At 41.8% G+C, this 25,201-nt stretch overlaps 2 protein-coding genes across 2 annotated transcripts in view; both read right to left on the bottom strand.

Annotated features, from left to right (window-relative positions):
• eapp (e2f-associated phosphoprotein) overlaps positions 1-25,201 on the bottom strand; it is a 261,478-nt gene that overhangs the window by 88,086 nt on the left and 148,191 nt on the right. The window lies entirely within an intron of this gene.
• The window catches only part of bmp7b (bone morphogenetic protein 7b), a 94,775-nt gene continuing 78,309 nt past the window's right edge, over positions 8,736-25,201 (bottom strand). The window contains exons 3-7 of the mRNA XM_055652084.1: positions 17,609-17,757; positions 14,623-14,820; positions 14,083-14,159; positions 13,218-13,328; positions 8,736-10,265 (exon numbers count right to left, since the gene is read on the bottom strand). Of these exons, the coding sequence (XP_055508059.1) occupies positions 10,116-10,265; positions 13,218-13,328; positions 14,083-14,159; positions 14,623-14,820; positions 17,609-17,757 (685 nt within the window). The 3' untranslated portion in view covers positions 8,736-10,115. The remainder of the gene's footprint in view (positions 10,266-13,217; positions 13,329-14,082; positions 14,160-14,622; positions 14,821-17,608; positions 17,758-25,201) is intronic.

Genomic DNA, 25,201 nt, shown 5'->3' with positions numbered 1-25,201 from the left:
ACTCATCTCCCTGCTTCCTTCAGGTAGAAGGTACAGGAGCCTGAAGACTGCAACAACCAGGTTCAGGAATAGCTACTTCCCCACAGCCATCAGGCTATTAAACCTGGCTCGGACAAAACTATGATTATTAATAACCACTTTCTGCTATTTGCACTTTATTAGTTTATTTATTCATGTGTATATATATTTATATCATGGTATATGGACACATTTATCTGTTTTGTAGTAAATGCCTACCATTTTCTGTGTGCTTAAGCAAAGCAAGAATTTCATTGTCCTATACAGGGACACATGACAATAAACTCACTTGAACTTGAACTTGAACTTCTTCATTGTAATTTGTGTTGGTGAGATGTCATCTTAAATCGTGAATTAATTATAATGGTGGTATTCCCATTGTGATGTTGGTGAAGAAATTCCATATACACCCATCAATGAGGAAGGAAGAAAGATATATTTTAAAATCCCAAACAAGATTGAATGCATGCTGAAAACATGCACAAATGTAGCCCTGGGCTTCAGCTTCATCAAGTTGGCACTTTGCTTTTGGGTTATCTCATCTCATTGAACAATGTTTGATCTCTGGTTTGATATTAATGATCACGAGGTATGGCAGGCCAGGATGTCAAAGGGGTCTGTATTTCTGTTGATGGTGCTAGTCTCAATGTCTCACAGACACTCAAATTCAATGTGCCTGGTGAGTAGGAAGGAACTGCAGATGCTGGTTTACACCGAAGAAAGACACAAAATGTTGGAGTAACTCAGCGGGGCAGGCAGCATTTCTGGAAAGAAGAAATGGGTGATGTTTCAAGTTGAAAGGGGTGACCCCAAACGTCACCCATTCCTTCACTCCAGAGATGCTGCCTGTCCTACTGAGTTAGTCCAGCATTTTGTGTCTATCTTCAATGTGCCAGGTTTGTTCTGTGCCTGTCCCATTTAGCATAATTGTGGTACTACAATCCTTGGTGTCCATGGTGTGCTGGCTGCGCAGTAGTCACAAATTCCGGATTATTTTTGGTATTTGTTGGTACAGCATGGTTTAATTTATCCCGGGTTATCGAAAAGCAAGCAACAATATCTGTGAGTAATATGTGATGAATATCAGATCCAGATCACCGTAGATAATCATTGATAAAGATAAGTCCACAAGGTCCCCAATAACTGGTGTTCATGAACTGGATACAATTATTCAAGATAAATACCAGTAAGGAGCAGATCCATATCATCCTTTGGAAATATCAGTAACAAATACAGTAGGGTTATCTTATTATGGCTCATGAAGTAATGAGCTACTTCTGATTATTCTGGGTGATCTGCGAGAAAGCTCATGTTCTGATTATACTGTGTATTTTGCAGTTAAGAACATGTTCAGACTATAGAAACATTGAAAAATAGGCGCAGGAGTAGGCCATTCTGCCCTTCAAATCAGCACCGCCATTCAATATGATCATGGCTAATCATCTAAAATCAGTACCCCGTTCCTGATTTTTTCCCATATTCCTTGATTCCTTTTGCCCTATGAGCTAAATCTCTCTTGATTCAATCCAGTGAATTGGCCTCCACTGTCTTCTGTGGCAGAGAAATCCACAGATTCACAACTCTCTGGGTAAAAAAGTTTTTCCTCATCTCAGTCCTAAATGGCCTACCCCTTATTCTTAAACTGTGACCCCTGGTTCTGGACTCACCCATCATGGAGACCATTTTTCCTGCATCTAGCCTGTCCAATCCTTTAAGAATTTAATATGTTTCTATAAGGTTTCCTCTCATCCTTCTAAATTCCAGTGAATACAAGCCCAGTCGACCCATTCTTTGATCATGTCAGTCCTGCCATCCTGGGAATGTACCTACACTGCACTCCCTCAATAGCAATAATGTCCTTCCTCAAATTAGGAGACCAAAATTGCACACAATACTCCAGGTGCGGTCTCACCAGGGCCCTGTACATCTGCAGGTGAACCTCCTCGCTCCTAAACTCAAATCCTCTCGCAATGAAGGCCAACATGCCATTAGCTTTCTTCACTGCCTGCTGTACCTGCATGCTTACTTTCCGTGACTGATGTACAAGGACACACAGGTTTGTTGCACATCCCCTTTTCCTAATCTGACACCATTCAGATAATAATCTGCCTTCCTGTTCTTTCCACCAAAGTGGATAACCTCACATTTATCCACATTATACTGCATCTGCCATGCATCGGCCCACTCACCCCATCCAAGACAACCTGCAGCCTCATAGCATCCTCCTCACAGCTCACACTGCCACCCAGCTTTGTTTCATCCGCAAACTTGGAGATGTTACATTTAATTAATTCCTCTAAATTGTCAATATGTATTGTAAAAAACTGGGGTCCCAGCACTGAGCCTTGCGTCATCCCACTAGTCACTGCCTGCCATTCTGAAAAGGATCTGTTAATTCCAACTCTTTGCTTCCTGTCTGCAACCAGTTCTCTATCCATGCTAATACCCTACCCCAATACCATGTGCTCTAATTTTGCACACTAATCTCTTGTGTGCGACCATGTCAAAGGTTTTTTGAAAGCTACCTGTGGTTACCATTGATAAAGACCAGGTTCAAACTATTCTGCGTAATTACTGGGAAAGAGGTGTATGATGTTACCCTGGGTAATCCGTTATGATGAACAATTTTAGTTTATCCTGTATAATTAATAGTAAAGATCTGTTTTTGTTTATCCGTGGTAATTAGTGGTATTGGGCAATACCAATTTTCCTGGGTAGTTATACTATCCTAGATTGGGTGGGACCCTGTGACTAGATTGGCATGGGAATGGGATCCTGTATTGGACAGTCAGGTAAGAGGTTATAAGTTGATATGGAGGGAGATGAGAGAAGGGTTTAGTGGACAGAATAGGCAGGTAAAAGGTGAGCAAGAAAGGACTGTAGGTTTAAATTGCACTTATTTTAATGCAAGATGTCTGACTGGTTAGGCAGATGAACTTAGGGCATGGATAGTTACATGCGACTGGGACATTGTAGCCATTACGGAAACCTGGTTAAGAGCAGGGCAGGACTGGCAGCTCAATGTTCCACGGTACAGGTGCTTCAGGAGAGACAGAGGTGGAATGTTGCGTTATTGTTTAAGGAGGATGTCACAGCAGTGGCCAAGGGTGACATTACAGATGGTTTGTCTAGTGCGGCTTAATGGGTGGAGATGAGGAACAAGAAAGGGATGATCACCTTGTTGGGAGTTTACAACAGGCACCCAATTAGTCAATGGGAATTAGAAGAGAAAATGTGCCAGGAGATTGCAGGCAGCTGCAGGTCTAATAAGTTTGTTGTAAGGGATTTTAACTTTCCCAATATTGACTGGGAATGTCATAGTGCGAAAGGTTTAGATGGGGTTGAATTTGTCTGATATGTTCAGGAAAGTTTCCTCTGGCAATATGTAGAGGGCTGCACATGGGAGAGGGCAATGCTTGATCTTGTCTTGGGAAATTGGGAGGGGCAAGTGGATCAAGTGTTTATAGATGAGCCTTTTGGGACCAGCGACGGCTGTTCTATTAGGTTTAAGATATTTATGGATGGAGACAGGACAGTCCCATGAATTAAAATTCTAAATTGGGGCAAACCCAACTTTGAAGGTACAAGACTTGCTCAAGTTGATTGGAGCAGGTTTTCTGAAGGAAAAGGAATGTCTGGAAAGTGGGATGCTTTTAAAGGGTGCTGACAAGAGTCCAGGACATGCATGTTCTTGTTGGAGTGAAGGGCAAGGCAGGTGAGCGTAAGGAAGCTTAAATAACGAAGGAAATTGAGGTGTTGGTCAAGAGTAAGAGGAGGAATAGGACAGGTATAAGAAGTTAGGATCAAGTGTATACCTGGAGGAGTTTTTGGAAATGAGGAATAAGCTAAAAAATTAGGGCACAAAAGGGACAGGAGATAGCTCTAGCAGATAGCATTGAAGATAATCCCGAGATTTTATGTTCATAATGGGAAAAAGGGTAATTAGAGAGAGAATAGAACCTGTCAGGAATCAAAGCGGTCAACAATGAGTGGAGCCACAGGAGATGAGCAAGGTCCTCAATTAATATGTGTCCTCTGTTTATTGTGGAGAAAGACACTGGGGAACTTGGAGCAATCTATGGAAGTGTTTTGATGGCAGTCAGTATTACGGTCAAGGAGGTACTGAAGGTCCTGACGTGTATGAAGGTGAACAAATCTCTCTGGACTAATCAGATCAATCTGGGAACACTGGGAAACTAGAGAGGAAGTTGCAGGTGCCCTGGCTAAGATTTACGAGTCTTCATTAAATTCCAATGAGGTACCAGAAGAGGTGGCAGTTGTTGTCCCTCTATTCACAAAGAACTGCAGGCAGAAGTCTGGTAACTAGAGGCCAGTGAGCCTAACATCTGTGGTCGGAAAGTTATTCAAGAGTATTGTGAGAGATGAGATATATGCATTTAGATGGACAAGGACTGATTAGGGATAGTCAGCATGGTTGTGTCTCATGAATCTGATGTTTTTTGAAGATGTGAAGAACAAGGTTGATGAGGGAAGAACTGTTGTATGTATGGACTTCAGCAAAGCATTCAACAAGGTTCTGCATGGTAGGCTGCTCTGGAAGGTTAGATCGCATGGGATCTATAGAGAGATAGCTGAATGGATAGAAAATTGGCTTCATGGAGGGAAGCAGAGGGTAATGGTGGAAGGTTGTTTTTCAGACTGGAGACCTGTGACAATTGGAGTGCCTCAGGGTTCGATGTTGGGACCATTGCTGTTTGTCATCTATATCAATGATGAGGATGAGAACGAACATTGCATGATTAGCATGTTTGCAGATAAGTTCACAAGTGATAGCCGAATTAGGCAATTCGGCTCATCAAGTCTGCTCCGTCATTCAATCATGACTGATCTATCTTTTGCTCTCAACCCCATTCTCCTGCCTTCTCCCCATAACCCCTAACACCTGTACTAATCAAGAATCTATCTATCTCTGCCTTAAAAATATCTATTGACGGCCTCCACAGCATTCTGTGGCAATGAATTCCAGAGATTCACCACTCTCTGACTCACCCTCTCACATCCACTCTATCCGGGTCTTTTACTATTCGGTAAATTTCAATGAGGTCGTACCCCTCATCCTTCTACACTCCAGCGAATAGAGGCCCAGTGCTGTCAAACGTTCATATGTTAACCCACTCATTCCTGGGATTATTTTCGTAAAACTCCTCTGGACCCTCTCCAGTGGCAGCACATCCTCATATATGGGGCCAAAAATTGTTCACAATACTCCAAATGCAGTCTGACCAGAGCCTTATAGAGTCTCAGCATCATATCCCTATTTTGCGTTTGCCTTCCTTAATACCTTACTATCGATTCAACTTGTTTGCCTTCCTTACTACCGATGACACTAAAGTTGGCGGTATTATAGATGGAGAAGATGGGTTGGCAAAAATTGCAGCAAATTGCAACAGATCTTGATCGGTTGGGCAGGGCGGCTGAGGAATGGCTAATGAAGTTTAATACACAGAAATGTGAAGTGGTTGCATTTCGGGAAGTCTAACAAGTGCAGGGCCTACACAGTGAAGGGTTGCGCTCTGGGGAGTGTTGTAGAGCAGAGGGATCTAGCAGTGCAGGTACATAGTTCCTTGAAAGTGGCATCACAGGTAGATAGGGTGGTTTTAAAGGCTTTCGGCACATTGGCCTTTTCAGTTCATAAGTGATAGGAGCAGAATTAAACTCATCAGCCAGAGTATTGAGTATAGAAGTTGGGAGGTCATGTTACAGCCATATAAGACAATGGTGCAGCCACATTTAGAGTATTGTTCAGTTTTAGACATGTTGGGAGAGTGGGAAAGAAGTGGCAAATAGAATACAGCGTAGCATAGTGTTCGGGCATGCACTTTGGTAGAATGAAAAAAGGTGCAAACTATTTTTTGAATGGGAGAATTCAGAAATCTGATGTGCGATGGGACTTGGGAGTGCTGGAGAATGATTCCCCAAAGGTTAAATTGTAGGTTGAGTCGGCAGTAAGCAATGCAATGTTAGCATTCATTTTGAGAGGACTAGAATATAAAAGCAAGGATTTAATGTTGAGGCCTTTATGAGGTGCTTGTCAGACCACATTTGGAATGTTTTGAACAGGTTTGGGCCCCATATCTGAGGAAAGATGTGCTGGCGTTACAGAGGGTCCAGAGGAGGTTTATGAGAATGATCCTGGGGATGATCAGGTTATCAAATGAGGAATGTTTGATGGTTCTGGGCCTGTAATCAGACCTGTACTCACTGAAGTTTGGAAGGATGTGGTGGTATCTCTTTGAAACCTACCAAATAATAAAATATCTAGATAGAGTGGATGTGCAGAGATTGGTTCCAGTTGTGGGAGAGTCTAGAACCAAAGGGCACAGCCTCAGAATAAAGGGACGTAACTTAGAATGGAGATGAGGAGGAATTTCTTTAGCTGCCACAAATGGCAATAGAGGCCAAAAGTATTTTAAAGCGGAGATTGATAGGTTCTTGATTAATAGATCATCCATGAGCAAACTCTATAGGCCAAATGGCCTAACACTGCTCGTATGTCTTATGAACTTATAATATATATCCAAATTGGCATTACTAACATTCTTTCTCTCATGTGTTTATCTAACTTTTAAAATTTCTCTCTCTTGTTTATCCTACTTCCGTTTGCGGCAACCACTTATCATCATATCGAATTTCACTTAAAGCAATTTCTCCTGAATTGCCTTCTGTATTTATTTATGATTATCTTAATTTAATGGCCTCGTTTTGAATTTGTTCCAGAGTTGAAAACATTGTCAACCCTGCTAAATTCCTTCTTAACTTTCAGAGCTATTTCAGATAATCTCTCAGTCTTGAAGCTAAAGCTTGTTTAGTTCTGTTATCATCTTTTTTTTAAATCTTCTCCAGTGGCCTGATAGCTCTTTTATTATTTGGAGAGCAGGAGGTACATTCAAGGCTGAAATAGAACTATCAAGAAAAGTGATCTATAGGTAGATGCCTCAGATTGTACACTCTGATTAAATATCTCCGTTCCAATAGTGACTTTTATCATTCAGTCAAAAAAACCTCCTTTGTGGACACCCAGTTCACCAATATTCAGCAAAGGAAAGTCATAATTCCTGCTGGTTTTGTCCTATATATGATTGAGTCTTAACAGCCTCAGTACAATGGTGATAAATAGAGACAGGATGTTTAGGCACTAAAAAACATTGAAATAGGCAGGCAAAAAAAAGCATATTAAAATTACAAAAAAGGCGCAAAAAGGCATTTATTGACCAAAAAAAGGCATAAAAAGGCATTTATTTCCACCACCAAAATATGGTTTAAAATGATAATATAAAGGTATTCTACATTAAATGACCAAAGTTGCCTGGTTGCACATAATTACCAGCATTTTTTTTCAAATTATCTGGTGTTTAAACGATGCCGTCTGTCAGACAGAATATGCTTCAGTTGTGAAAAAGTTCTACCTCAGCTGAGGTCACTGGTGCATACCCAAAACAAGCTACCGACTCTATATTCATGTCGATATCTTGTGCATTACAACTACCTTTGAGAACTTGTGGCTATGTTTTGTATTTCTTCAAGATCTTTGTTAGCTAAAATCAGTCTCTCACATTTTCTTTGTTTGTCTTAACCTACATCATCAACAACTTTACGAATACCGTTAGTTACTTTGTTGAAAACCTATGAGTTATTCACTAATGTTTCGCCACGTTCTACAAGGGAAGTGATTGCAATGGAAAGTTTGCAAAATTGGAAGCAATAAACACAAGATCGCGGCGGAGGGACTTTTTCTGCATGATTTCACTGACGATCCTGACTGCAGCAGATTCTTCGTCTTCAAAACGGTTGACAATTTATTTTTCTTTTCAAAATTTGCAGCATAGTAGAGTACAGCAGAGAGTCATGTACCCCACCTAGTCAAAATGGGCTGAGGAGGTAGTGGAATTTCGGGTGCCATTTCCTTGAACAACTGCACATGTGGCTGTGCTTAGATGAAGATTTCCATGACATTGGAAACTAGGCGATGGACATTTGGAAACAAGCTATGTATGTGCTTGGCAAATCTATGAAGTCTTTGAGCTAAGCATGTCAATTGCAACATTTTGGGGAATAAAACTTTAAGAGCACGAGCAGCTTTTTTCATGTACGGAGCTGCATCAGTCACAAAGAAGAACATTCTCGTGTTTTATACCTTCTGGTCGAAGTACAGCAAATTAAGATATAAACATCTGAGCAATAGTTGAGTTGTTTGACTTCTCCAATACATCCAATGTCAACAAATACTCATTTGATGGCGGACCTGCCTCCAGTGTACCGCTGACCACATTGGCAACATATCTCCCCACAGCATCGATTGTCTCGTCTATTGAGATCCATATTTTGTTGCATGCAACTTCATCTCCAATTTTCTGCACAACAATGTTGATGTTGCTGTCAACATCATTTTCCTGTAATGATGACTCGCTTGGTATATGTTCCTCTGTGTATTTCTCTAAAAAACCTCTGAGAGATTTGTTTTCCAATTTCCACAGTGGAATTCCAGCATCAATGAATGCTTTGCACGTATCACTCAAACTCAAATTTTCGACTGGAGCCAGCAGTAAATGTAGTGAGAAGACAAGCTTGGGTATTTTGCTTGGGTAGTCTACAACCCAGTGGTATCAACATTGACTTCTCTAATTTTAGAGAGCCCTTGTCTTCTCCCTCCTCCCACCTCCCCCTTCCCAGCTCTCCTTCTAGTCCTACTGCCTCCAGCATTTTTTGTCTACCTTCGATTTTTCCAGCATCTGCAGTTCTTTCTTAAATAGATCTTGGAGAAGACTGATCCAGTGGGCAGCGGCACGAACGAGTGAACGACCGATGGTGCCACCCCCGGTTTTCACCCCGGTGGTGTAAATTTTCTTGTAAGTTATATTATGTTAACAGGTTAATAATAACATTAATATTAACGCGTTAACAGCAAAAGAGGGCTGATTTAGGCACTCGATCATGAAAAAGGCATTATCCTGGTGAAATCATCAAAAATGGCATGAAAAAGCACATGGCATTTATAACAAAATCCTGGCTCTAGTGATAAAGGATGGCCAATGAATGCTGGTAATGAAGTTCATCATCGTTAAGCAAGTAATTACAAAAATGCTTGTTTATTTTTCCCTTTTTCACTGCTAAACTACTGAAGGAGATGGGTGTCATTTTTAATTTTACCTGATAGTAATGACGGTGGCAGTATAAGCTAGTGCCAGATGGCAGCAATCCACCATCGTTTAGCCCATATTGCATGAGCAATATGATGAAAATTACACTCCTCTGCCTCCTATTCCTTTTCAGTTAGATCCACTACCACAGACAAGTGATGTTTCCTGATAACTTGAATCAAAATATTGGGATGTCATAACTACATTTCTAAAAGGTTCGTTAGAAATCACCAATGCAAAGTTGTCAATCTGTGCCCCTCTCTACTTTCTCCAGGAGGTACTGACATCAAGATATTTATCTCTTTACCTCTCTGATTAAATTCAGTTAACTCTGCACAGACTTGGGTTCAGATGAGTCCTTTTTATTCTTAAAATTCTCTGCCTATTAATTTCCTACATATCTAAAATTTATTATGGTTGAAGTTTTCACTATTTTGGTATGAAAACAAAATATGTCCTTCAGTTGAATTATGGATTGTAATTGAGTTTAAATCTGAACATAATAGTGATCTAGGTCCTTTGTCATTGTGCATGGATTTATTTTTCACCAGTCTATTTTTGATTAACCATTTTGGAGCAGTGTAGAAAATGTTCGAAAATGTTTTCTTCCATTTATGACAAAATCTTATATTCAGAGGTAATCAGAAATCTGCTGATTAAAAGACGAATTGTCCAATTCATAGGAAAGTTCATCAAAGATCATTTGACTTCACTCGTGTTCTTAATACAGAAATAATCGATACATAATAGGCCTTTAAAAATAAATATTGTGTAAAGATTGAATAAAAATAAACAAGGTAAAATATGTTCTCATTTTGTGATTAGATCTTCCTTAAAACCACCTTGGGTTAGAAAGTAAGTTGATTTGTCATGTGGGATTCATGACTGGCAGTGTGTTTCCAATAGTCATCAGATGTTGATTGCTCTCTCTCTCAGGTGCTAATGACACCCACATGCTCTAACCACCATATTCCTGTATTTTTTTAGGATGACGTTTGAGCTGTCATCAAAGTAAAGCACGGAAATGGCATTGAGCTGTGTGGGAGCGCAGCATGGCTTCGGGACATTCTCTGGGTTTATTAAATGAACCTGAATGTAAAATTAAGAAATAAATGTTTTGTTTAGAAGACACTTCTTGGGTACATACAATACAATACAACAACCCTTGGTACATAATTAGATATAAACAAAGCACATTTGGGGAAATATGTTTTGAGATAATAATCTTTCTCCTAGATAGCAGTTCCCTATATCACACGGGTTGCTTCCTCTCCTGAGACTACTTTTTTAATGCCAAACAGTTATCTCTTAGCAACTGAGCTCCTGTAACTTGCCTGAGTAAGAATCTGGATCATGTGTACTGACAGTCTGTTAGTTTCCATCAAATTTGATTCAATTATGACCATGTATTTTTGTGCAAATGATTAGGAATAGATCTCACTGGATTGTGCAGAAATTCCTCTCCAGCCCACCCAAATAATGCAGCATAAACTTAACCAAGCGATGTCCTTTTTAAGGCTTGATATTGGACTGGAGCCGCCCATAGCATCCTGAAGCCGCAGTCTCCGGTAGGAAAGTGGCACTCCAAGCTGCGGAGTGTGTTCGACGTCGGAGTTTCAATCATCCCGACGAGAGGGCCTATCAATCCGGCCGTCCATAGTGGCGACTACGGAGGGTTTATGGCCTCGATCATGGATGAACAAGAGAGGAGGACTGACTGAACGTTGTTGCCTTCCACCACAGTGAAGAATGCTGTGGTGAATGTTTGTGTTGGATTTTATTGTGTATTGTGTGTTCTTTTTTTCAACGGTATCGTTGCATGGCAAATTCATTTCACGGGACCTTGGTTGGTGCATGTGATGAATAAATTTGACTGACTTTGACTTTATGTGTTTTTATTTCAGATTTCCAGCACCTGCAGTTTGTTTTTCTAATATCTAGAATGGATTGGTTGTCTAATGTGGAAATGTTGGTCAGATTTGTTCGTATTTGCTGGATCTCGATAGGGTGGTTATGGTGAGTACTTGTAAGTAAATATTGAATCAGATTGTCGCAATATAAAAATATTGTCACCTATTTAAGATGAAGAGATTGTGTGATTTTATTTATTTTAGAGGCGTGTCTTTTAAATTCTAAAAATAATGATAAGCAGAGTGTTAGAATATTTTCAAGGCAGTGTTTGATAATTTCATGATTAGCAAGGAGCTGAAAGATTACTGCAAATAGATTGGAATGTGGAATTGAGGTTACAAGCAGATCAGTCATAATATTATTAAATAGAGTGTGCTTGGGAGCTAAGTGATGTACTCCTGCTTCTAACTACTACGTTCATTTGTAAAAATTCCGATGGCCGCATAAACCCACATTGAGGGAGGAAAAATAATCATTGCTATTTAGCATGGATTTGTTAGGGGAAGGTCAAGTTTGTCTGGGTTGAAATTTTTGAGGAGTTGACAAGGTAAGTTAATAATGTTAATGTATTTATTGTTGTCATCTAGGATTTTATCAAAGCACTTGACAAGGACCTACTAGGCATTTGACAATCACCACTTGTCAGTTGCACACGGTTGTATCCATTTGGCTCCTGCAGGCTAAGATTACAAAGTTTGTCAGTTTGTCATTGTAACCAAAATTATGGTAGATTATGTGGAATAAAATTTCAGGAGAATATCACTTGACTAGTGATAACATATGGTCAGTTACAAAAGTGGCAAGTGGAATTCCATTTGTGGGACTTTAAAGCAATTCATTTGGGGAGTGCCATGAAAGACAAATAAGAAATGATAATTGGTAGTCTATTGAGCACAGTTAAGACAAGAGGGATGTGGAGAACAGGATCATAGATCCTGAATGACACAGTAATAAGAAAAAAAAATTGATGCTTCCATTATCATCAATGGAATTCTACTTGTCACTTACGTGCCCACTTAACTAGCCTAGTCCAGTAGTCTAAAACTTTCTTCCACACAATTAAACACAATTTTGGTATCAATGACAAATTAAACTATTGTTTTATCCTCATAGGCATATTAAAAAACAATAGTTCAGGCATACCAAGAGTATGGTGACTAGTTCTGGTTACCACATTGTGGATATGGTGGTACTTGAGTTCATAGAGTGGAGATTTAACATGGATACATTGTAGGCTGAAGAATTTAACTATAAACAGAGACACACTTAGCTGGGTTGTTTTCTGGAAGGTAAAATGAGCTGAATATAATTATGGAAAGCTAGATGGATGCGCTTGGAAACGTAGGTTGTAGTAGGATGGGTGGGGTGGATTATTTTCTTGATAATGAGTACTAGGAGTTTAGAACTAATTGATGAAGGAGACAGAATCTCATTATATTTATACTAAGAAGATATAGATCTGTAACTACCATGGACAGACATGGGTATTCTGGTTCTTGGATTGTCACGATGGGCTAAATAGCCTCCTCCATTCAGTAAAATCTTCATTTTATGATTACATACACCAGCCTTTTCAGGAGGAACACTGCATACATAGTGCACATAGAGCAGATGTCTTGACATCTGAATAACATCCCTTGACATTTGCCGCAGTGTTGTTTATAGATTTTAGCATCTTTACAGACCATTATAAACTAGAATTGGAGTAACAACTAATAAGCATCAACCAACAACTGACTTGAACATGGTTGTGGACCCTTGATATTATTAAACATGTGGTCAGCAGGGCTAGGTTACAAGAGGATGTTAGCTGAAGCACTGAACTCCAAAATTACATTGCTTCTTTCAAATCGTCATTGACTGCAGGACGTAATGATTTTTATACTTCCAATAGTCATTAGATTTTCGTGTTGTAAATATGTAAATCTGCATCTGACGTGATTTTGGTTTAACTACTCATAATACCCCCAGAAAAGATAATTTATGGGCTGTGTTTTATACCAGGGTCGCTTTAAAAATGAATGAGCCTGAAAGTTGAATTACTGTGATCAATATTTCAAAAATTTCCGACTGATTTAACTTGCATTGTGAGACAGTGTTCGATTTCCTCTTGTGCCTTACAGTACTTACCAAAGTTTGAACAATAGCATGATTTGTAGCATTCATGTATGAGTTCAGTGGGAATGAGCATTCTCCTTCACAATAGAATGCAGCATATCCCTCAGGTGCTATGATCCAGTCCTTCAAAGAGGGGAATATTACACACATTAAAGGAAGAAAAAAATCCAGATAAATCTCTGTGTTTTACAATAAATCTACAAGTGTATTATACAAATATCAACAATAGTAAACAACAAGAGTAAAAGGAAAAAAAACATGCTTAGCATTCACTCCAGCATTAGGACGAATAAGCCAGACCAGAGTTTGGGTCTTAATTTTTGGAAAGAATGCAACTTTACAAAGATAACACTGCAAATTGTGCTTTGATTAAGGATTAAAACCCTGCCCATTTCATCAAATCAGCTTCGAGGTACAGAGAAAGACTTCCTCAATTTGATGTCAGGACCTCATCTGAGTTATTATCTGCTAAAGTGGCATTTAAACATCAAATCTTCTAACTGCTAATACAGTTAAACCCCTTTCTCACGGGGCGACTTGACGCAAGAGTTAACCATAGTTGAACATCGTGGGAACCTCTAGAATGTTCTACCACTAGGGGTAAGCTAACTGCACTAACTTAGTTAAGGATTATTAAATGAAATTGCAGAATTCTAATTCTAATTTATGGCAATTTTCTAAGATTAAGTAACATAATTACACAATAAAATGTATGCCATCCAGCAATGATTGAAATCTACAGCTGTCATGGATATTTAGGAATAGAACCCCTTTACAATTAGTTAGTCCCAATAAAAGATTGGAAGATGATAAAATTCTAGAATGATTTTGGACTAGAAACACAATGTTTTCAAAATTAATTCATCTTTGGAATTACCTGCCATCCTAGATCACGAAAGCTGACATAGAGCTCATGTTTCATGCAGGCCTGTTGTTGGTCACTACTACTGTTTTCTGTTAATAACAAAAGATAGAAGTCATTAATAAATGAATAAACATGAACTCTGAATTAACTGTTTCCATTATGATCTTGTGTCATATAACTGGCAGATATATTGTAAATCAAACAAGTTTGGAGATACCAAGGTAAGAAAGCTATGTAACCAATAAATATTTTGTTTATCTGGAATGTATAAATTATAATTGCATTTATCTGAAGGTGTGTACACTCCTCAATTTCCCAATTGGGGTTTTCTTCAAATTAACTTTTTTTCAATAATAACTTTGGTTCTGCAAGGTGTGGCTGAATGATATAACTTCTGTACTTGTATGATCTGCATCTGACAAGCAATGTGTAAAGAAGTGTCAAAAGAAGATTTAAAATGGACGAGTCATTCTTTGGATCTTTCTATAAGCACATTTTTAACAAGAATAATTAAAAAAACATACTAGAGATGTGAACATAGTATTTGTCTACCTGTTAGACCAGTTGCTCTTAGAGAATCTTGACCTTTGGAAGACTTAGAGCGACTCTGGTTCTTCTGTTTACCTCCTGCTGATCGTGCACTCCGAATGTGGATCTCAGTGGCTTTAAAGAAGACTACCATAAAAGGTTGTTTATTCTGAGGTCCAAATCTTCCAATTATTCCTGCCGTTTTGGGATTAACACTTTGTCCTTTAAGAAAAAGTACACCAAGAATGCGTTTGTTCTTCATATTCATATGTCTAGTGTTTCCAAGCTGTTTTCCCACCTGTGGGATGGGACACTACAGCCCACAGTTTGCCAAAACTACTAAGAAAATATCAGATGGAAATAGGTCTTCTCTCATCTAAATTAGATGGATAAGAGCTAATTAAAAACTCATTAAGTGAATTACGTCTGGAAAGGTATCAATTGGAAAGTCATAGAATCATACAGCCCTTCTGCCGAACTCATCTATGCCAATCAAGATGCTCTATTTGCCTGCGTTAGCCTATTTGCCAAGACCCATTTGCCTGTGTTAGGCTCACAGACCACTAAACCTCTCTTGTCCATGCATCTGTCCAAATATATTTTAAAGGTTGTTAGTGTACCAGCCTCAACTACTTTCTCTGACGAGATAGTGGTACCGGAATGGTACCAGGAAAGAACAGTATGTGTGAAAAGACTTATGGGCCTGTCCCACTTAGGCGATTTGTTTGGCGACTGTCACAGTTGTAGCAGTTCACCGAAAACGTGGTGATTGGACCCCCCCCCCTCACAACAATGTCTATGACAAGCTACGACAACCTACCACTTAGTCGACATCAAGCTACTGGCGGCCCATTAGGACGTCCACCCACGACAACCTACGACCACACACCTACAACAACCTACGACGACCATAGACAACCTACGTCCACCCGTGACAAGCTACGACAAGCAACGACCCTGTCGGCGACAACTGAAGATAACTGAAGACAATTTATTCGCCGATTGATGTAGGTTGACGTAGATAGTCGCCAATGGAATTCACCAAAGTCAGCACCCGGCAACAACCAATGTCAACTGGGGCCAACCTGCGTCATCCTGGCGACAACCTACGACAGCGCCTACGACAGGATAAAACAAGCTACGTCAAGCCCACAGTTGCCAAAACGTTTTGAACATTTCAAAATCCAGCGGCGACCAGAAAAATGTTACGCCTCTTTAAGCGACTTGAGGAGACTACTCACGACCATACAGGCATCACCCCGCGACCATGTGGCGACTGCCTAGTTGCCTGTAATCGCCGAAAAAAGCGCCTTAGGACGGGGCTTAAAGAAACACATTGTAACTGAAGAACAGAGAAATTCAAGCAGAGATTTGAGAGAGGTGTTTAGAATAAAAAAGGAATGATTTAAATGGCTGAAAAGCTGATAATGAGCGAAATAAGAGTTTAAGGGTACAGGAAAAAAACAATAGTCTGCTTACTTGTCATACTTGCATTCCATCTAGGAATGCATTCTCTGTGCCAATCAATAGACACAGATTTAATATTAATCAACATAGTTGGAGAAAAGTAAAAATCAACAGAAGGGAAAAAGGGCCAAACTAGATTACTCTTCAGAAAAATATGGATTTAGTGGGCTAAATTGAGTATTTTTGGGCTATTTTATGATTCAATTAGTATGTTTGTTGTGTAGTTTAGAATTTATCACTTTGATAATCATTGTTAAGTATCATACTTTGAAGTAAAGGCCTGGATACTTATCTGGATGTAAAGACATGCTTTAATGCAGAGCTTCATGAGGAAAACATGACTATTTTGTGTGAGACACTATATTTGGATATCCTATCATATTGGACAGATTAAACTTTGTACGGTTAAACACTGTTTATTCAGCATGTTTTGGATTTTTGGTGGTGCAAGACTGGCAGATTTTTGGATCTGTTGGATATTATTTTAATTAATGTTCCAACAAACCTAATTCACTTCCATTATAGATTGATGGCATCATAAAACTTCCAATGAACTTAGTAAGTTGAAAGGGAGCTCAGGAATTGGAGCCTCATTGGCAACTGGGGTTCTGCTATGTCATTGAGGGAGTGCAGATATTAATGGAGTATGGAAACTGTGGACACAATGTGTCATTAAGGCAGCATGAGAACTGGGGACCAGTGTTTGTCAAAGGGGGAGCAAGAAAAACCAAACCACCTGGTTAACAATTGGAATCAAAACAATTATATAGCCGATTATTGGCATTTACAATCGTATACATGTCTTTCTCCTCCCATTGGGGAGAGTCAAGATCGTGACAGAAGTGAATTAGGAAGAGCAGATAGTGAAGCCAGAAGCTATAAGGTGAATAAAAGTGCAGATGCCAGTACAGGAGCAGGGGAGAGACTGGTATGTTATGTGGGTTTAAATACAATTTCATACCGATGAAAACTTGGGACAGATGCAAATTCCAAAAGATCTTGACTTCTAGATCTGTACCAATATCTGTGCCTCTATTTGTGTTAACATGTGTGTCACGTGCCCCCTTTTACCTGCACATATTTCCATCTGTATTTTTATTGTACCCATTTTTTGCTCTTGCGTTAAATACAGATAAAGTAACATGACATTGGTATGTTATTGATACATTGTACAAATAGAATACAATTCAGCAGAAAATTGATAGAATTGAATTGCCAAACATGTACCAACCCACTTGATTATACTTACTGCAAAGCTTGATGAAAAGCAAAATGTTGACCAGATTATTTTCACTGAGCAGTTTATGTTGAAATTCTCGTAGGATCACTATCCAATAAGGTTACAGGTGAGGCTAAAGGAAGATGCAGGTTCAGATACCGATATGGGTAGGTGCTTAGATACAGACTTAGGTGTAAGTATAGAGATATATATTTAATACTGCACGGATGGAGATAGGAATTTGGATATATCTCCCTTTGTGGTTCAACGTTTCCCCCAAATGCATAGGTAGAAAAGCCAGCAGTGGCATAGTTTAAATCTTACCAGTTGTTGTCTGCACAAAGAGTTGAAGCCCCAAGTTATTTTTTGGATTCACCACCCAATGGTTGCTAGTGGCTGTTATATCAAATACCAGCCACCCTTCCTCTGCAGCCCAAATAGTTCTAGAATCCAGTGGAAACAAGTCGGACTCGCTGAAAGAAAATAAGGGGAAGTTAAGCAAATTCCAAATACCCTTTGGTAAAAATGATTCTCTGCTGATTCTTACTTCATTTGTAGATTCTACCTGATCTATTCATTTTCTTTATACAAAATGGACCGTAATATTGTTGAATCATTGCCTATATTTTCAACCACGGAATTGCCCAAAATCCTAAAATGTTATAAAGAAAGTTTATGTAATTTTATAGCTGGTTGAAACACTATATTGATTTCACATGGGACACAGACAAGTGTACGCAAATACCTGAGGACCATTGCCAAGCAGACAACAACTTATCCCTGGTGTGTAGGAAGGAACTGCAGATGCTAGTTTACACCAAAGAGAGACACAAAATGCTGGAGTAACTCAGCAGGTCAGGCATTATCTAGGGGGGGAATGGATAGGTGATGTTTCAGGTCGGGACCTTTCTTCAGCCTATTAGTCCTGATCTGAAAATTTGCCTGTCCATTCCCACCACAGATGCTGCCTGACTCACTGAGGTCTTTGAGCAGCGTTTTATGTCTCCTACTGAGGTACTGCACAAATAATTAAATGCAAAGAACCCAACATAGTTGGACAAAATACAACACCAAAGAAGAAAATCTACCCATATCTTCGCCATACTCCTGCAGAATGAACTTTATATTAAAAGGTTGGGGAGAGGGGATATTTTAAATTGGATAATTCCATGTTCAAAGATGGAATAAGCTGCCCTAAGAAATGGTGGAGGCAGACAGCCTCACAATATTCAAGAGGCATCTTAACAGTGTTTGAGTTACCAAAACAGAGAAGGCGATGGACCAAGAGTGGATGAATGGAATTGGGTAGATGGGTACAATAGCTGGCATGGACATGGTAGGATGGAGGGCCTGATATTTTACCAATGATATATGATAGCAAGTTCTACATTTCTTTCTTCCATCCATCCATCCATCCATCTCCGAGCGGCGGCTGAGCCGGAGTGGGCAGAGGGAGGGAGGGAGAGTCGGGTTTGAGTAACTCACACATGCACGCACACACACAATGCAAACTGGTCCAATCGTCAAGTCAATGGGATCTAAACCACAGCTAATAATGAATGACCTGTGGAGGAAGGAACTGCAGATGTTGCTTTTTATGGATGGAGGGAGTGACTGAGGGTAAAGGAAAGGAGGGGAAGGGAGAGGTGAGAGAGGGATTGGGGGAGGGGAGGATGAGAGGGTAAAGATCCTGAGGAGGTGAGGAGGGAGAGTGGGGGGATTGAGGGAGAGGAAGCGGTAGGGAGGGAGAGCGGGAAAGTGGGGGAGGTGAGGAGAGTGATGGGGAAGAGGGGGAGAGGAGCGGGGGAGTGGAGGAGATAGGGAGTGGGGAATAGCGGGAGAGTAGGGCAGTGGGAGAGGCCAGGAGGGATAGTACAGGGGGATAGGGGAGGTGAGGAGTGGGGGATAGAGGGGGTAGGGAGGGGAGATGAGTTACGGAGAGGGAGGGAGTGACTGAGGGTAGAGGAAAGGAGAAGGAGGGATTAGGGGAGTGGAGGAGGAGAGGGGAAAGAAGAGGGAGGGTGAAGAGGAGGGGGAGGGAGTGCTGGGGGATGAGGGAAATGAACCATGACTGCACAGTTGGGGGCAATATTGCGTTAGGGGGACATGCGGAACGGGTGAGTGGTGGAATATTGCATTGGGGAACGGGTTGTGTTGGGGGACCTGGCCTCTCGTGTGACAGGGACCCGATGTGTCCCACTTAGTCTAGTTTTGAATAAAGGGGATCAACCTGAATTTTGTTATTGGATTTATTAGTGATTTCCTTATTTAATTGGCTAAATATTTTGCCTGTACCTAAAAAAAAATATTTGGTGCCAATTTGAAAAATAACACTAGAGGGCACTCTCGCACAATGTTATTTTATTTCCACTGAATATCCCACCTTACCACTTTGATAACATCTTTCCTCATATCCTTGATCTCATGAAGTACCTTTTTCAGTCTTTCCCTCAGTTCTGGTATCAGCTTCATGAACCTTTTTGCTTTTATTATTGCCTTTGCATTATGAAAACAAGAAATGAGCATGGTGCCAGTGATCTTCTCCAAAAGACGGGAGGCAAGAAATGTGCATCATGTTATCATATATGTTACAAAGCTTTGAAATACCTTGTCCAGTATTCACACCCTGAAATAAAATAGAAACATATCGCATGCATAAAAGCTCTTCGCCCCAACTTGTCTAACTGACCAAGATGTCCCATGTACGATCGCCATACCTGCCCACATTTAGCCCAAAAACATCTAAACCATTTCAATTCATGTACCTGTCCAGATGTCTTTTAAATGTTGATAAAGTACCTGCCCTAAAAACTACCTCTGGCAGCTCATTCCATATATCCAGCACTGTCCGTGCGGAAAAAGTTGCCTCTTAATCCTAATAAATCTTTCTCCACTCACCTTAAACCTATGTCCTCTGATACTATCTACTCTGGGTCTATCTATTCCCCTCATTTTCTTACACACCATCTCTCAGGTCACCCCTCAGCCTCCTGCACTCCAAGAAAGAAAATCTTAATCTGTTTTTCCTCTTTAGCTCAGTCCCTCGAGACCGGGCAACATTTTCGTAAATCTTCTCTGCTCTCTTTCCACCTTAAAGATATACTTCTGACAGCAGGGTGACCAAAACTGAACACAATGCTCCAAATGCGGCACAACCAATGACTTGTAGAACTGTACCAGAACGTCTCTTCTTTACTCTGTCTATCTATACTCAATAGCCTGACTGATGAAGGACAACTGAAAGCCCCTTGCCCACCCTATCTACCTTTCCTACTTCCAGGGAACCACGTACTTGCACTCCTAGATCCTGCTGCCTACTTGTTGCCCAACTGATCAAAATCCTGCTGTAATTTTGAATAACCATTTTCACTATCTATGATACCACCCACTTTAGTGTCATCTGAAAATGGACTAATTGTGCTTGTATATTCTCTTCCAAATCGTTGATATTAACCACAAACAGTAATGGGCCCAGCAGTGATCCCTGAGACACTCTACTGGTCACAGGCCTCCAGTGTGTAAATCAATCTTCCACCATGACTAATGGGGTGCTGCAAGGCAGTAGTGACTAGGGGGGTGCCGCAAGGCTCTGTGCTGGCACCCCACTTATTTACATTATATATTAACGATTTAGACAAGGGAATTAAAAGTAACATCTCCAAATTTGCGGATGACATAAAGCTGGGTGGCAATGTGAGCTGTGAGGAGAATGCTATTAAGCTGCAGGGTGTCTTGGATAGGTTGGGCGAGTGGGCAGATGCATAGCTGATGCAGTACAATGTAGATGAATGTGAAGTTATCCACTTTGGTGGCAAGAACACAAAGGCAGATTATTATCTGAATGGTGTCAGATTAGGAAAAGGGGAGGTGCAACGAGACCTAGGTGTCATTGTACATCAGTCACTGAAAGTAAGCATGCAGGTACAGCAGGCAGTGAAGAAAGCCAATGGTATGTTGGCCTTCATTGCGAGAGGATTTGAGTTTAGGAGCAAGGAGGTCCTACTACAGTTGTACAGGACTCTGGGTGAAACCACACCTGGAGTATTGTGTGCAGTTTTGGTCTCCTAATTTGAGGAAGGACATTCTTGCTATTGAGGGAGTGTAACATAGGTTCACCAGGTTAATTCCCAGGATGGCGGGACTGACATATGGTGAAAGAATTTGGACGACTGGGCTTGTATTCACTGGAATTTAGAAGGATGAGAGGGAATATTATAGAAACATATAACATTCTTAAGGGATTGTACAGACTAGATGCAGGAAAAATGTTCCTGAAGTTGGGGGAGTCCAGAATCAGGGGTCACAGTTTAAGAATTAGTGGTAGGCCATTTAGGACTGAGATGAGGAAAACGTTTTCACGCAGAGTTTTGAATCTGGAATTCTCTGCCACAGAGGGCAGTGGAGGCCAATTCACTGGATGTTTTGAAGAGAGAGTTAGATTTAGCTCTTAAGGCTAACGGAATCAAGGGATATGGGGGAAAAAGGAAGAACGGGATACTGATTTTGGATATTCAGCCATGATCATATTGAATGGTGGTGCTGGCTCGAAGGGCGAATGGCCTACTCATTCACCTATTTTCTATCTTTGTCACCCTCTGATTCTTTCCATGAAGCAAATTTTCTATCCAGTCAGTTAACTCCCTGGATGACATGCGAACTAAGCTTCCAGAGCAGCCTACTATGCGGATCCTAATTAAAGATCTTGCTACATTCCATATAGAAAATGTCTACATCATTCCTTTTGGTTACCTCTTAAAATAAAACTCAATCAGATTCATGAGACATGATCTGTCATGTACAAAACCATGCTGACTATCCATAATCAGCCTCTGTCATCCAAATGCATACAGTTCTTATCCCTCGGAATTCTCACCAGTAACTTAAGGGCCTCTCCCACTTGGGCGTCATTTGTACATCATTTAAGCGACATCCTAAAAGTGTGGCGCTTGATGAGGCGTGGTGGCGTATGCAATGACGCGCGGTGCTTCCCTATTGCCCCAGGATTTTGGAATGTTCAAAATCCTTGCTGGCCACCTGCGTGACGTATCCCTTGCGCACGCTGACGTACTGATGGCGTATGTGTTGCGCGTGGTGACGCATGGTCACGCACAGTGACGCACGAACATTGTCTACGCTAATTTATTGTGCGTCACCGTGTGTCAACCACCATCTATAACCATGCGTCGCCGCGCAACGCCAGTACGCTGTCGGCGCACCATTTGTGCATCATTTGAGCGCCGCAACACGTGATCACCCGGTATAAAGCGCGGCGAGTTTTGAAAATTTTTCACTGGGAAAATGCTTGCCACGGAGACTGGCGCTACTTGGCGTGCGACTCGTACTGCTAGACGATTTTCGCACAACAGTCGCACGTCGGTCACTGCCGGCCTGTCGCGTAAATGACACGCAAGTGACGCCCAAGTGGGACAGGCCCTTTACCTACCACAAATGTTAGGCTCACTGATCTATAATTCCCAGGCTTTTCCTTGCAGCCCTTCTTAAATAGAGGCTCAACATTAACCAATCTTCCAGTCTTCCTGCGCCTTATATCTCATATATCTCAGCTTGAAATTCTTCTCTAGCTTCCCATGGCGTCCTCTGATAGAAACATAGAAACATGGAAAATAGGTGCAGGAGTAGGCCATTCGGCCCTTCGAGCCTGCACCGCCATTCAATATGATCATGGCTGATCATCCAACTCAGTATCCTGTACCTGCCTTCTCTCTATACCCCCTGATCCCTTTAGCCACAAGGACCACATCTAACTCCCTCTTAAATATAGCCAATGAACTGGCCACAACTACCTTCTGTGGCAGAGAATTCCAGAGATTCACCACTCTGTGTGTGAAAAATGTTTGTCTCAACTCGGTCCTAAAAGATTTCCCGCTTATCCTTAAACTGTGACCCCTTGTTCTGGACTTCCCCAACATCGGGAACAATCTTCCTGCATCTAGCCTGTCCAACCCCTTAAGAATTTTGTAAGTTTCTATAAGATCCCCCCTCAATCTTCTAAATTCTTGCAAGTACAAGCCAAGTCTATCCAGTCTGATATATCTGATCAGTCCTGGGAGACTTACTTCTCCACAGTAAAAACAGAAAAAATACACGTTGACGACCTTGCTCATTTATTGCAAAAAAACACGTTGAAGACCTTGCTCATTTATATTTTAAAAGTTATAAAGGTTTAAAAACCTTAAAAACCACGCATGTGCAGATTGGTCTCCTCTCCTGTCAGTCACTGCCGGGACAGCGACACCCGTTCCTGCACCTTTGCCACACTGATTGGCCATGTCTGCTGTCAGTCACTGGCACCCGGCCACCTCTGCCGGCACGGCCATAGCTGGTGGTGCTCCAGGGCCACGCCGAGGATCTGGAGGCCTGGGCACTGAGCCTGGCTCTGAGGGCGCCGACGACCGACGGCATTCAAAAAAGAAGGGCTATATTTTGATATTTTTTCTAAGTCTATGTTTTCAGAATGTAGTTTTTACTTATTGTTTTGTTGGGGCCTGTGTGACATATTTGTTCTTCTAATTCCCTTTGATTGTGAGCCTATCATGTGTGGGGGGGGGGGGGGGGAACAAGGTGATCATCCCCTTCTAGGGGGGGGGGGGGGGGGGGGGGGGTGGGGGGGGAAAAACCACAGGTAGGGGGGGTCTCCTTTTGAATCTCTCCCTGCACGGACAGACCACCTTTGCCACCTTTTCTTTGTCGGGTCTCCGTTGTCGTTGGGGCTCCAGGCAACGAGAGGAGCGACCTCCAACAGGTGAAGACCGGGGACTCTGGTGCCGACGACTAACCTCGCAAGAAGTCGCGGAGCTGGCCGAGTCCTGTGAGTGAGGAGGGGAGGGGGTGGAGCGGAGCTGCGGAGGTTGGACCTCCGGAGATTCGGAGGCTGCAACTGCGGGAGCTGGCGGACGGCGGGGCACCGGGAGCCCGCGGGTCAATGGAGGGAGACCGCTTTTCAGGGCTCCCGCAACGGCGACTTCTCCCGCCCGAGTTGCGGGGTCGAAGAGCTCCTGGGGCGGGGCCTGACACCACTGCCCCGCGCGGCTTGGAATGGCCGCGGGACTCTGCGAGCGCACACCGGGGGCTCCAACATCAAGACCCGGTGTGCGACCTTGCATCACACCCGGCGGGCGTGGCTTTAATGGCCGCGGGACAATCGCCATCGCCAGCCGGGGGCTTTGACTTTGACTCTGACATGGGGGGGGGGGGGGGGGATGCAGTGGAGAGTAGCATAACCTGTTTTTTCCTCTCCTTCCATCACAGCAATGTGAGTAGATGTTTATATTGTTTAAAAATCATGTCTGCAATGTATCCCATGGGTCTATTTATTTGTAATTTGTAATGGCTGCAGAAAAAAGTCATTTTGTTTCATACCGGAAATTAGCAAGGTTCCTAATGATTTTCTAAATAAAAAAAAGCTTGATCGAATTGAATTGAAAAATGAGATTGAATGAAATTTTCAGTTATCATAGCAAACCATCGAGATCCTGTGGAGGTGAAATTAAAGAGAGTGGGGGGGATTGAGGGAGAGGAGGGAGGGAGGGAGGTTGGTGAGATGAGGTGGGAGATGGGGGGTTGAGGGAGAGGAAAGGGTAGTGAGAGAGAGGGAGGGGAAGTGGGGGAGGAGGAGGAGGAGGAGGATAGAGGGAGAGGAGTTATGGAGGGAGGGAGTGATTGAGGGTAGGGGAAAGGAGAGAGAGGGAGATGTGAAGAAGAGATTGGGGAGGGGAGCAGGAGAGGGGAAATAAGAGGAAGGGTGAAGAGGAAGGGGAGAGAGCGCTGGGGATGAGGGAAAATGAGCCGCGCTTGTGATGTTTGGGGCTATGGGTGAGTGGTGGAATATTTTGTTGGGGGAACGGGTTGCTTTGGGGGACCAGGCCGCCCCAAACGTGTGACAGGGACCAAACGGGT

The sequence above is a fragment of the Leucoraja erinacea genome, chromosome 21 (genome assembly GCF_028641065.1).
Source record: "Leucoraja erinacea ecotype New England chromosome 21, Leri_hhj_1, whole genome shotgun sequence".
NCBI lineage: Eukaryota > Metazoa > Chordata > Chondrichthyes > Rajiformes > Rajidae > Leucoraja > Leucoraja erinaceus.
The sequence above is the reverse complement of the archived record's forward strand: the minus strand, read 5'-3'. Positions and strand labels throughout refer to the sequence as shown.